Here is a 12,811-nt window from a genome sequence, read left to right as displayed (position 1 = left end):
CTGGTGGATGGAGTTTTCTTCTCTGTGGGATAGAAACCTACAAGTTAATAGATAACTTCAGTGTCTGGGCTCTTAATTGAAGAGTAAACATTAATGTCAAACACAGGTCCATTCCCCAAGATTAGAGATTTGGCAGACTTTTTCTGCAAAGCCCCAGGCTTACAGGTTTTGGTCACAATTACTCTTGCAGCACAAAAGCAGCCACAGACAATAAGGCGACAAATGGGCATGGCGTAATCCAGTGAAACTTGATCTACAGAAACAGGTGGCAGACTTGATTTGGTCCCAGGGCCCTCACATTTTGATAATCCCTGCCCTAGATATTTAACTAACCCTTGGTCAGGCCTGTTCATTGGTGCTTCACTGTGGCATTGATGGGACAGGCCACACAGTCTCCCTTCCCCTTATTTCCGAGGTTGGATAAAGTTTCCTAGCATCTGTGTTCTAGCAGCCCCTTCCACAGTGGTGCCAGGCCGGCCGAGCACCCTTCAACTTAGGAGAAGATGGGAATGGCCACTTGGCCTTGTCTTGGGGCGCTCCAGCATCGAGCCTCTGAACATTCTTTGGGAAGCTGACAACTTCTGGAGCTCAGGGTCTCATGTTGGTCAGGGTATCGAAGGGGAAGTGTGACCAGAACTCCCTAGAGCAGACAGACCACCACAGTGGCAGGGACTGGACCCCCTGCCAGGTTAAAAATCCTCTCCCCAGGAGTTACCGTCATGGCTCAACGGTAACAACCCCGACTAGCATCCATGAGAATGTGAGTTCGATCCCTGGCCTCGCTCAGTGGGTTAAGGATCCAGCGTGGCTGTGAGCTGTGATGTAGGTCAGAGACGCAGCTCGGATCTGTGGCGTAGGCTGGCGGCTACAGCTCCGATCAGATCCCTAGCCTGGGAACCTCCATATGCCGTAGGTGTGGCTTTAAAAAGACCGAAAAAACAACCCTCTCCCCATCCCATCCCTGGCCCAATGAAGTCCAGCCAGCCTCATCACCCTGGGTCCCTGCAATCCTGGCAGTGGCAGCATCATTGGTGTGGACTTTCCCAGGATGACTCAGAAGGATGCAGGTTATAACCTCAGGGTATCATTACTGTCATTGTCCTCTTTTCCTCCCCAGTTAAAGAGCCTCCACCCCCACCCACTTGGCCTGGAGAGTCTAGGTTGGTGTTGGCCTCCCCCAAAGGACATTTTCTCACTCCAGGGTTCAAGGCTCAAGTAGGAACTAGCCCTTCCCAGGAAGTGGTGGGGGAAGCTCCAGATTTCCTTGAGGGCCCCTTGGGTGTTGCCCAGCCCTAAAGAAACAACTGGGAAGCTGGTAGGGCTCCAGGAGCTAATCTGAACCACAGCCCCTGTTGCTTCAAAGCACTCAGGTAGGACTCTTAGGCGAAACTGTAGAAATACCAACCCACCAAAGCTAACTCATACACTTATCTTTTCAAGTTCTTCTCACACCTGTGTTGACTCAAAACAAAAACGACAACTTGAAATTTGCGAGTTAGCTTTCATCAGGGACCTTATTGAGGACCAGAGCCTGGGAGACAGCCTCTTTGCTAGCTCTGAGGAACTGTTCCAAAGAGATGAGAGAGAAGCCAGGATATTTAGGAGTTTTTGCTGAAAAACAAACATGTAGTCACGCATCGAAAGATTACTGCTAATCACGAAAGACAGACTTCTCAAGTTAATGATTTTAGTCTTTTTCTTTGGGGAGATGCAAGAATCCGAGCTCATTGAAATTGTTCCCTGATAGGCGTCTTAACTGTCTAAGGCCAGCACCCTGTTTTTCTCCGTCCCGAATGTCCCTCAGGGCTCATAGTCAGGGGCAGGGCAGTGGCTGGCAGGCAGCCTTCTTTGTTTACTGAAATGACAGGCAACATTTTTTCTTTGTCCTCACCTGTATATACCAACCTCTTCTCCAGCCACAACTGCCCCCACTAACAAGAAGCTCATTAGGCTACAAGCCCACTTGACAAGCCAGTGACCACTCAGCCAAGAGTCCTGTAGCGGTCTGCCTTGGCAAGGGGGTTATCTATACACAACAGTCTAGCCCAGAGGAGGCTTCTTGCACCTCCCCAGTGGCCACACCTGCCTACCCCACCAAGGCTCTACCACCCCAATGCTCCATTCTTCATTCGGAAGCCTCCTGCTGTATACTCCAAGGGCACATTTCCAAAGAGGGATCAAGGGACAGCGGGAGTGGAAAGAACAGCTCAGGGTTCCGCTTGAAATGGACAAGGAGGTGTCAAAACCAATCACCCGCTAGTGATCTGAGCATGCGCCAAATTGCTCCCCCAGGTGAGCCCGGGAGGGGAGTCTCCGGATTCACGCGTGCGCAGAACAACCAGCTCATCTCGCCGGCTTTTCGCGTGCCTGAGCAAGATCCTCCAGACCGACAGGGGGCAATGAACTAGTTCCCACACGGGTTTGGCGCCGCTAGCGTAATCCGGAAGTAGCCGCTGACCCGGAAGTGGTCGGGCTCTAGGTTTCGGGAGGCGGTGGTGGTGGTGGCGGCGATAGCTGACTCTTTGGAGGTGGCCGCGGTGCTAGGATGAACGCCCCTCCTGCCTTCGAGTCGTTCTTACTCTTCGAGGGCGAGAAGAAGTAAGTGGAACCGGCCTGGGCGGGGAAGGTGGCGGGACCGTCAGCGCACGCAGGTTCTGGGGAGTCTCTGCCCGTCCTCTGTTGCGTGGGGACAGAAGCCACTTTTGCTCGAGCGTCTGCTCGGCCGAGAGCTTCACACCTGTGTCTGCCAAACTTAAGACAGTCCTAGGCGGTGGTGAGTCTCCCCGTTTTGCAGAGGAAACCAAGGCTCAGAGAGGTTAAGTAACAAAGTGGCCGGTCTGTATTCTGGGATCTGGTAGCCCCCTCACTGGTCTTCCCTTCCGCCGCCTTCATCCTTTTTGTTGCATCCAGAGGGATGGCTCTCAGACTCACACCGGATCTTCATTCGCTGGTGTAAAACCTCCAGGGACTGCTCATTGCTTGCAGAGGAAGCCAAGTGTAATCCAGTGCTCAGGCAGACTGGGCTTGGCTCCTGGATCCCCTATTTAAGGACTCTGTGGTTTTGGGCAGGTGATTTAATCTGCCCGAGGCCCACTTTCCCCATCTAGAAAAAGGGCTTATTACTGTATTAAATCATAGGTTATTCTCTAAGAGGAGATTAAACGAGATAGTTTATGTAAAGTATTTAGTCCTGGGCTCAGCACTGGCTCTTCCTTCTCATAATTACCTGTTTTGCAGGGCTCTGTGTTCTAGCCCCTGCCATCCCTGTCACTCTCCCTTGAGAGGCAGTAGCTCTCAGCTGGGGGCCATTTTGCCCCCCACCCACCCGCCCAAAGAACTTTGGCAGAGTCTGCAGATGTTTTTGATTGTCATATAGGGGATGCTCCTGGCATTTAGTGGGTAGAAGCCCGGGCTTCTGCCAGCATCCCGCAGTGTATCATACGGCCCCCTGCAAACAAGAGTTGTCTGACCTAAAATGGCAGTGGTGCCAAGGTGGAGAAGGAGCAATCCAGAGTAGGCATGGGTCCCACAGAACCAGACGTGGCAGGGCTCGGGGTATAGCCACACTGCTGCTCTGAGAATGAGAGGTCTTCCTGATGAAGAGATGGGGAAAGGCTTCGAGGAGGAGGAGGAGGAGGTGGGGCTGAGCCTGCCTTGAAGGGCAGGGTTTAGAGTCCCGGAAGGAGGGAACCCCCAGCCCCCACCTGTCGCCTTTACCTCTTCCTAGGATCACCATCAACAAGGACACCAAGGTGCCCAATGCCTGTTTGTTCACCATCAACAAGGAAGACCACACGCTGGGAAATATCATTAAATCGTAAGCTCCAGGTCAAAGGCTTTTGGCGGTTGTGTTTAACGGGGCTCTTTGGAAGGACAGGCAAAAGTTCCAGATGATCTCAAGTCTTTCTAAGCTCCAGGAAGTCCTTCTGGGTGCTGGCTCTGGGAATTCACATCCTAGTATCTTTTCTTCAAAATGACACTGGCCCCTATCTGTTCACGTAGCTATGTGTCTGCGTTGGCTCAGTTATCTGGCTAAAGGAAGGGAATGTGCAGTGAGTTGCGAAGTAGGCCCGGTTGGGATGCTGTGCTCACGAGCGAGCGTGGGGAAGCAGTCAGGGTTGGCCACCCACCCTGCCACCGTTTGTGACAATGACCTTGATGATGCATGGTATTCTAAGATGGATGTGCCAGAGACTGTAGCTGCGTAGAATAAGGGAGGGCGTGGGAGAGGGGTTGTGGCCATCAGGTGCTCTATCCTGTGGGTACCTCATATTGGTTGGTGGGTGTTATTTGCACCGGTGAAGTCCTGGCCAGGTGGGTGGCCAGCAGTGTGATAGCCGCTCTGGCCCAGGGACTTGCTGTTTTGCTGCTGAGAAGGGCTACCAGTGAAGCGGTGTCTTTCCCCAGGTTTGCAAGTTAGAGTCCGTGGGCAGGAGCCTACCCAGCCTCCTGGCATGAGCAGGGGCTGGCGAGGCCCACCTTCTGTCTGGAGGACTCTGGCCCAGAGCCAAGCCAGTGGTGCACCAAAGCTCTCCTGGGGCCCCGCTGGTCCCACAGTGTGAACCCAGTGTTCCCACCTGTGCCATCCTCACCCCCCAGTGCTCACAGTTGACAGGCCTCCTCTGGAGAAACCCCATGTGCTCACATGATGCAGGCTTCGCTCACAGCCTCAGGGAGGAGGACCTCAAGTGCCCGGAGGACTTCTCTTTCCACTTCAGTGACCGCTCAGAGCCTGGGCCCCTCCCGCTGCTGCTGCCTGTATTCACTGCACCGGAGGCCCTTTGGGGGCTCCATGTTCTGGCTTCCCGCGCACTGGCTGGGTTTTTACTGCCTGGGGAGGTTTCTCTGGGCCACTGTGGGGTCCCTGATGTCCCCTGAGAGAGGAGGTTGCTGGGAGCCCTGTTCCTTAGGGAGGGCCATTGAGCATCGTGGAGGTAGGTGTGTTGGGAGAGGCGGCCCCATGTGGTCCATCTTCTTCAGTGTGTCTGTTTTACTTGAAGAGGGGACCCAAACAACTGAAGCTGAAGAGCAGCTGCCTTTGCTCCCAGGCCCCAACCCAACAGGAAGACGCCTTGGGTAGAGGGCCTGGGAAGCCGCAGGGGCCCGAGCCCCCGGGGCCCTGGCTCACCCTCCCCGCCCCCTGCCCGTCCCGTGTCCCAGGCAGCTGCTGAAGGATCCCCAGGTGCTCTTCGCTGGCTACAAAGTCCCGCACCCCTTGGAGCACAAGATCATCATCCGCGTGCAGACCACGCCGGACTACAGCCCACAGGAGGCCTTCACCAACGCCATCACGGACCTCATCAGCGAGCTCTCCCTGCTGGAAGAGCGCTTCCGGGTGAGCAGCTGGGCGCACAGCTGCGGCGGGGTCGAGGGGTCGGGGGGTCGGGGCCGGTTGTTGGCAGACCCCAGCCTGTGTGCCCAGAGCCACGGCGTCCTCCTGCCCACACTGGCACTGCCCCTGGGTTGTTTCCGCGGATGTATTTGGGGTGGGGGGTGGGAGGAGCAGAGGTGATGACAGAGCAGGGGCGTCCCCCACAGCGGGCAGCAAGTGTGGACTGAGGGGTTACGGAGCTGAGGCCTGGGCCCTGCCATCCACCCATGGGTGGAGTGAACCTCACCTGGTGACCAGGGGCTCCTGTGCGCTTGCGGTCCTCGTCCCCTGCTGCCTGGGGTCTGTAAGGCCCGGCTGCTTCCAGGGCATGACTGTCTGTCTCAAGGGTCACTCCTCTTAATGGGGTCCCACCATCAAGAAGGCCAAGTGGGTGTGGTCACAACTGTTCACACAGGGGGCTTCAGAGTCTGGACTATCTAGCAGGGAGGGAGCCACGGCTTGTCAGAGTTCCCTCTTGAGGCACCGGCTCCCAGGCAGCACCTCTGCTCCACCGACTCCCTCCCGCCCCAGGGGGCAGGACCTGGGCCTCGAAGACATAAGGGGTGGCTGGGGCTGGCTGGAGGGTCCCGGGGGCTGCTGGCTGCCCAGCACCCTGCACGGTGGAGGGCCCTGGTGTGCTGCCTCGCAGCTGTGCTCTGGGGACCAGCAAGGCGGCAGCTTCCTGGCAGACCTTGGTCAGGGACCCTGGGACCTCCTCAGCCCAGCCGCCCCAGCCACAGGTGCCGCCTCCCTCCTCTGACACAGGTGGCCATCAAAGACAAGCAAGAAGGCATCGAGTGAGGGGCCAGAAGGAGTCCTGCTTAGCCAGCTGCCGCCCTGCCCCAGGCCCTGCAGGCAGCGTGTGGAGAGCGCACGTCCTCCAGCCATGGGCCTCCTGTAGATGCCAGTGACCCCTCGCCCCTGGTGCACCTGTGTCCTGTACATAGACGGTTTTATTTTCCTAATAAATGTGGAAGGAAGAGCCCAGCTGTGGCCTGAGGTGACTACACAGCAAAGGGACTATCCGTTCAGTGGAGGCAGAGGGCCTGTTCCACAGCTGCTCTGGGGGCAGGAACAGACTCATTCTGGACAAAAACTGGGAGCCTGGGGCTCTCAGGACAGGGTCTCGAGCAGGACACAGAAACCCCGCGAGCTTGCAAGAGTTTCTGCTCTGCACGCTTCGGCTGCCAGGCCCGCCTGTGTCACTCGGAATGGGGACACCAGCTAGGGTCCACACACAGCTCTCCTCTTCTGACATAGTAGAGTTTAATAAAAACATTTACCGATAAAAAGATCCCTCCACCCCCCTGAAGGCAGAATAAGTTAGGCTGTGTCCGGGCGCCCGGCGGAGCGGGGCGCTGCTGCGCGGTCAGGGCCGCGCCCGCCTCCAGATGGCCACGATGTTGGAGTCGGTCAGCGCCGTGAGGTAGGTGAAGGTGCGGTTGGCCACCACCATGTTCACCATGGTCCTGGTCACCGTCTGGCCCAGGGCCTGCGGCTGCGGCCACTTCAGGATCTGGTGGGAAGAGAGGGCGTGGGCTCCCGCTTCCTGCGCCCGGCCCTCGGCCGCCCCGGCCCTGGCGGGAGGAGTGCCGTGCGTACCTGCGTGGGGGCCTGCGGGGCCACGGGCAGCGGGGGCCGCTGTGCCAGGATGTGCCTGACGTCGTAGATCCACACATGGCCCTCCTCGTCCCCACAGAGCACGAGCCCCTCATCTGCCAGGACAGGTGGAAGCTGAGTGGGCAGAGCTCCAGGGGACGGGGGGCGAGGGGACAGGCGGGCGACTCACCAGGACAGGTGCTGAGCGAGAAGTAGGCCAACTCGGTGGGTGACCACTGCAGCCGAGCCAGGACCACCACAGCCACCGTGGACTGGCTGCCCCGGCCCAGCCATGTCTGGCTCCAGCTCCACAGGCAGATGGTGCCCAGGCCGCTCCCCTTGGAGGCTGGCAGGGAGAATGAAGGACTGTGCCTGGCAATTCCTGTTCCACAGCGGGAACCCCTCAGAAGCCCTGGGAGCCCAAAAGGCCTGACCAGAGCCCACCTGGGTGCCAGGAAGCCAGCCTGCCCGAGCTGGGCTCACTCACCCACGACGTCCTCGTTCACGAAGGCCAGCCCGTCCACTCTGCGTCCAGACGCCTCGGAGCCCTCGGGGAAGATGAACTCCGCCTCACACACCCTGCGGGCGGCAGAGCAGCTGGTCGGCCAGGGAGGTAGCAGGCCTGCTCAGAGAGCCGCCTGCTCAGTCAGGTACCGGCCCAGTATTTACTTGGACCCCTGCCTTCCCTTCCAGGCCCTGGAAGGGGAAGCCAGCACCAGAGTGCTCGGACTCACTGGCACAGGTGGCTGGGGCTTAGAAGTGGGGGGCCCCCCAGCAACACCCCTGGGGCTGAGATGAGCAGGCCACCAGCCAGAGGACGTTTTTAGGCCAAGGGCTGGGGGCCTGGGAAAGAAGAGACTGGGGAGGGGTCCTCTCTGACCCTGGGACAGTGGGCCGTGGCTGCTGAATGATTCCGAGCTGGGGGCGGGGGCATCGCACTGCTTGGAGGAGCCACCCAGCAGCTGCCCAGGGTCCTGGGGCCTGAAAGGCAGCCGAGTACCAACCACGAGAAGCGGACACAGGAGGCAGGGGGCAGACGTGGGCGGACGGGGAGGGAGGAGGCGGGCCCAGGGCTTCACTCCCAGGTGCGGCAGGGCCCCAGCACCCAGCTGGACAACGGCCCCGGTCTGCACTGAGGCGCCGCCACAGTTCCTTCCCACCACCACTCCCCCAAAGTTCTTCCCAGGCCATTCTCATCGTGGCCCACAGAGCCAGCGTCCCCAGGCCCAGGCAACCTTGCCACCCCACCCTGTACCATTCCTTCCGGTTTTCCAAGCCAGGGCCAGCCCTCCCCGGTCAGCCAGCCCTCCCCACCACTGGCCCTCTGCGCACACATCCCTCCGCCCAGGACACTCCGTCACGGGGCTCACGGGGACAGCATGAGCCCGAAGGCCTGCCCGTCGGCCCTAGGTCACCGCTCCCCTCGGCCTCCCTGCCTATCTCGGAGCACCAGTCACTCTTTCCTTCCTGGCCGCCAGGAGCCTCCCTGCGGGGTCCTGATGCCCATCTCCCCTACCAGCTCTGGGCCCTAGGAGGGCAGGGACCCTGCCAAGCACTGTGTCGGGCCTTGCAGGTGGCACAGACGAGCCTCACTCCTGCCCGGAAACCATACCCCCTCCCTCCACGAGCCCTTGGACGTGAGTTACTGTCCCCACTTTGCAGACTTGGGGATGCTGGACAGGGGGACGTCCCACTGCTGGTGAGGGCAGCGCCGGGTGATCACAGCCCAGAGGCCTTTGCTCAAAACATGAGCAGGAGGTGGAGACAGGTCAGCTCTGAGAAGAGACCCCTGAAAAGAGCCTCTGTGGCTGCCCGAGCAGGGGGCATCACCCTGTCAGGGGTGCCCGGGGTCAGCCGCCTGGACCGGCAGCCGCTTAGCAGTGAGGACTGGCTTTCAGGGCATCCCCACGCTTCTGACCTCCTCTTCTGGGGCTGGTCCAGCCGCACGTCCCAGCAGCAGCAGCCGCCCTCGCAGCCGGCCAGCAGGTAGGCATCCGGGCAGGAGGCAACGGGGCAGAGGCGCAGGGCGATGGAGGTGGTGTCGAGTGTGAGCAGCTGGCTGCCGGCGGGCGAGGACGAGAGTGTGAGGCCGGACTCAGGGGGCCGCCCCCCGCCCCCACCCCACCTCAGAGCATCACCTGGCCTGGAATTCATAATCGTGGTTGGGCACCCCGATGTCCCAGAGGACGATCCGCTTGTCATAGGAGGCCGCTGAAGGGGGGGCGGAAGGAGGGAGGTGGCCTGAGGAGGCAGCCCAGGCTGAGCCGCGGTCCCACGGCAGGGAGGGCGGGCCCGGCAGGGAGACAGACGACTCCGGGCCTGCCACCCTTATCTCGTCTAACCTAACATGCCCCACACCAGATGTCACCCTCACTGGGCCCCCCACACCTGGGGCCCCGGGTACCCACCCAGGTCAGCCACGACTCCCAGGCCACAGGCTGGGAGAAAGGATAGGACTCAAAGCCTCGTCAGTGAGCCACGAAGCATTGTTCCTCCCACAGTCTGAGCTGACCTGGGCAGCCAGGGAGGGAGCCCCAAGGCGCCAGGCTGCAGGGTGAGGGTGTGGGGAGAGGTCTTACTGAACAGGTGGGTCTCGTGGGTGGGGCTGAAGCAGAGGGTGGCAATGGCCTTCTTGTGGGCGCGGATGACCCCGCAGCAGAAGCCGGCACGCACGTGCAGCAGCCGGACCAGGCCCCGCAGGCCTGCAGCTGCCAGCACGCTCCAGCGCTTCTTGTGGCCTGCCTGTGTGACCACCGTCAAGGCCGTCCAGGCCACCGAGAAGAACTCCTGGGGCGGGGCGGGACGCGGAGCAGTCAGCAAGGGGCAGAGCTACCAGTGTGCACACGCGCACCAAGGCAGCCTGGGGCACCGCAGCCCCGCATCAAAGGAAAAGGTTACCTGGTGAGTAGGTGGCAAGTCCGGCCCCTGACCCCAGCACTCCTGCCCCCAGAGCCGGGGCTTGCCCACCGCCCCGCAGGAGCAGGGCCCTGGCGCTCACCTCGCCGGGCGACTTGTACTTGTGCAGCACAATGCCCGTCTGGCAGTCGATCACACACACAGCCTCCCCGCCACACGTGGCCACCGTCTGGGATGTGGCCCCTGCGTGCCCTGTTGGGAGGGGTCGGCCTGGTGAAAACGTCCCCTATGAAGTCCCCGCTGCAGCTCCCTCCTCTGACCTTGCCGACACCTTTTAAGCTCTGTCCCTCCCGATTCCTCCATCCACCCGGGCAGCTCCCTTTGGGGGGCACTCCCAGACACCTCGCCCTGCCTGCCCACCAAGGCTGTACCCTCGTCCCAGGCCGGCTCGAAGGCGCAAGCCCAGAGCTGGGTCTCCAGGTCCCGGGGGCTGTTGTTCTTGCTGTGGCACTGCAGGAAGTGCAGGGGCTCCAGCTGTGGGGGCAGAGGGGGGTCACGGCTGCCCCGGCCCTTGCTCCCGCCACACGCCCCGACACCTTGCTAGCTCACCTGGCTGCCATCAGAGCCCACCGGGCTGCCCTCTGCCTGGGCCAGTGGAGAGGTGTGCTCCCGCTTGCTGGGAGAGAGGCTGAGTGGGATGTCACTTGGCCGTTTCAAGGCCACTGGCCTGGCCTGTGGAGGTGGTGGGGGAAGCTGAGGCCGTGGTGACCTCGCACCCATCTTCCTGGGGCTTCCTCCCCACCACAGGCTGGACTGCACCCCAACCCAGCCACCCGTGAGCACGGGAGGCAAAGGGTATCAGGGTCAGAGAGAACCATCTGGATGCATCTCCTGCCCCACCCCCACCCTGGCCCCCCGGCCCCCGGCTTCCCAAATGCCTTTCTAGGCAGGAAGGAAGCACACTCACCCTGGGCTCCCGGGTAGCTCTGGTTTTGGGGGGCCTCTCTGGGATGTCTGCCTCATGTACGTGGGTCCCACCAGAAGCCACCAGCTCCTCAGAGATCATCCGCACCTGTGGGCCAGGCCACTAGGAAGCCGGGCAGACCCTCCCCAGGCACCAGGCAGAGGGTGCTTCCTGAGTTGGGGAAGGGTCTTTCTGGTGAGCAGGGCTGCCCTCCCTGACCCGCCCCCCCTCCCCACATCCCCTAGAGGCCAGAGACATCCAGGGCGGCTCAGGCCGTGGGAGCCAAGGAGGAGCTGGGTGAAGCGACTCCCAGCACAGAGGGGTGAGGACATACCCGCCACTGCGTGAAGTCACTGAGGGACTCGGGCCCGTAGCGGACGTCCCTGACGGCAGACCTCACAAAGTCCGCCTGAGCCTTCTCCGTCTCCTCCTCTGGGCTCAGCGCGGCCATAAACTTCTCCCAGTGAGCTGTGACCTGGCACGAGAGGGGCCAGATTCAAGCCCGGCACACCGCAGCCATCCTGGACCCTTTGTGGCACCTCTGCCTCCAATCCCATGGCCAGAAGTGTCTCAACCTCACCACCTCCGGGGCGCCTCCCCAAACCACAGCCTCCTCAGCTGCATGCTGCACAAACCCCAGCAACACACATGGAGAAACAGCCCCAGAAGGGAGGAGCTGGCGAGTCACCATGAAAGCATCCCAGCCCCCACTGCTGGGACTGTACACGTGGGGAGCAGACCTCCACAGACAAGACGCCAAGCACCACTGTCAGGCTCAGGACCGCTCAGCTGCCCCCCATACCCCACCCTCAGTGTCCTCCAAACATTCACTTCCATCACTGGCTCCTCAAGGCCCCCAACGACTCCCAAGCACCAGAGACACCTTCCCGCCCCTTACCCTGCTGGTCAGCTCCCGGTTCAGGTTCTCCACCTGAGAGCAAGTGGAGGAAGCATCCTTGCCATTGACCTTGCGGAGCTTGGGCAGGAGGAAGGAGACTTTCAGGTTGTCACTGACCTGGGGGGTGAGGGAAGAGGAGCTTGTGTTGCCTCAGCCTGTGGCTGAGCCCAAGCCCATAGAGTGCTGGCCCTGGGCATGGAGCCGCCGGGGGCCCACACTTACTGTCAGGAAAGGATTGCCCTCCAGGCTGAGCTCCTCGAGCTGTGGGAACTGGCACAGGGCAGTGACGTCGCCCAGCTGGTTGTTGGCGCAGCGGAGGATGCGCAGGTGGGACAGGCCCAGGTTGGCGGGCAGTGTCTCCAGCTGGTTGTTGGAGAGGTCCAGCTCTTGCAGCTGCTTCAGGCGGCTCAGGAGCTTGGGGTCCAGATGCTCTGAGAGCAGTTTCAGCCCTGACAGGCTGGGGGGAAGGGCAGAGAGGACGGGCTTAGGGGGTGTGCGGGCCTCCCACCTGCACCCATGGCAACCCAGGCACTTCACAAGGCTTTTCTGCTTGACATTTTCCCGCGTTTTCCCAACATCCCCCCACCTTTAGCTTAGAACTTCTTTAGAACCTGGAGCAGCTGGCCCCCTCCAGGATTCTTTTCCTGATCCTCTGGGGGCGGGGAGGGGGGAGGTGTCTCTGCTTTCCAGGTCCTCTGTAGTTATCTCAACAGGTTGCTCCCTATTCCTTATGCAAGATTTTCTCCCCAGCAGCCCAGGCCCACCAGACCCGTCTCATAGCGAGAAGACGGCGTTTGGGCCGAATGATTAAAGACTCTGTGGAACCGACAGGGTGATAACGAGGCCGGACAGGGAGAGAGGAAAGATCCCAGGTTTTCTTCCCAATCGCCCGGCGACCCAGGCCCGGCGGTAGGCTGTGTAGCCCCAGCCCTTACTCTAGGCTCCGGATCTTCCCCAGCCGGTCGCTCTTGGGTCTCCCCCGCTGGATGAGCAGACGCACCGAAAGGGGGCCCATGGCGGGGAGGCGCGGCTCGCGGTGGCCCGAACGGCGGCACGGGACTCCGGTGCTGGCGCCAGCGGTTTGCCGAGTCCAGGAGGTGGCGCCGCGCGAATCCGTCGCCGG

At 60.9% G+C, this 12,811-nt stretch overlaps 2 protein-coding genes across 2 annotated transcripts; one reads left to right on the top strand and one right to left on the bottom strand.

Annotated features, from left to right (window-relative positions):
• The first annotated feature begins 2,466 nt into the window (after nucleotides 1-2,466).
• POLR2J (RNA polymerase II subunit J) lies at nucleotides 2,467-6,353 on the top strand. The gene is made up of 4 exons (XM_003124394.6): nucleotides 2,467-2,598; nucleotides 3,728-3,817; nucleotides 5,161-5,335; nucleotides 6,137-6,353. The coding sequence occupies exons 1-4, from the start codon at nucleotides 2,546-2,548 to the stop codon at nucleotides 6,170-6,172; spliced, it is 354 nt and encodes a 117-aa protein (XP_003124442.2). The 5' UTR covers nucleotides 2,467-2,545; the 3' UTR covers nucleotides 6,173-6,353.
• A 262-nt stretch (nucleotides 6,354-6,615) lies between these two features.
• Nucleotides 6,616-12,780, bottom strand: LRWD1 (leucine rich repeats and WD repeat domain containing 1). Its single transcript, XM_021086276.2, has 15 exons — nucleotides 12,624-12,780; nucleotides 11,911-12,145; nucleotides 11,689-11,805; nucleotides 11,125-11,265; nucleotides 10,794-10,898; nucleotides 10,436-10,558; nucleotides 10,258-10,360; nucleotides 9,969-10,078; nucleotides 9,550-9,757; nucleotides 9,109-9,181; nucleotides 8,889-9,029; nucleotides 7,458-7,549; nucleotides 7,161-7,316; nucleotides 6,974-7,086; nucleotides 6,616-6,887 (listed from the first exon to the last, which is right to left on the bottom strand). The coding sequence occupies exons 1-15, from the start codon at nucleotides 12,701-12,703 to the stop codon at nucleotides 6,741-6,743; spliced, it is 1,944 nt and encodes a 647-aa protein (XP_020941935.2). The 5' UTR covers nucleotides 12,704-12,780; the 3' UTR covers nucleotides 6,616-6,740.
• Between the last annotated feature and the right edge of the window lie 31 nt (nucleotides 12,781-12,811).

Source organism: Sus scrofa, chromosome 3, assembly GCF_054392235.1.
Source record: "Sus scrofa isolate SSC_HxYL_T2T_F1_AM1 chromosome 3, Sscrofa_HxYL_maternal_Yorkshire_Landrace_v2.0, whole genome shotgun sequence".
Classification (NCBI taxonomy): domain Eukaryota; kingdom Metazoa; phylum Chordata; class Mammalia; order Artiodactyla; family Suidae; genus Sus; species Sus scrofa.
This window is presented reverse-complemented; position numbering and strand designations above follow the sequence as displayed.

What these genes read in the sequence shown, in the direction of transcription:
- POLR2J (XM_003124394.6), top strand. Translation starts at nt 2,546, where the DNA reads ATGAACGCCCCTCCTGCCTTCGAGTCGTTCTTACTCTTCGAGGGCGAG. An exon ending in CTCTTCGAGGGCGAGAAGAA is followed by an intron (nt 2,599 to 3,727) that starts GTAAGTGGAACC and finishes ACCTCTTCCTAG; the next exon opens with GATCACCATCAACAAGGACA. An exon ending in TGCTGGAAGAGCGCTTCCGG is followed by an intron (nt 5,336 to 6,136) that starts GTGAGCAGCTGG and finishes CCTCTGACACAG; the next exon opens with GTGGCCATCAAAGACAAGCA.
- LRWD1 (XM_021086276.2), bottom strand. Translation starts at nt 12,703, where the DNA reads ATGGGCCCCCTTTCGGTGCGTCTGCTCATCCAGCGGGGGAGACCCAAG. An exon ending in GATTATGAATTCCAGGCCAG is followed by an intron (nt 9,030 to 9,108) that starts GTGATGCTCTGA and finishes GCCCGCCGGCAG; the next exon opens with CCAGCTGCTCACACTCGACA. An exon ending in GACCAGCCCCAGAAGAGGAG is followed by an intron (nt 7,550 to 8,888) that starts GTCAGAAGCGTG and finishes TGCCGCCCGCAG; the next exon opens with GGTGTGTGAGGCGGAGTTCA.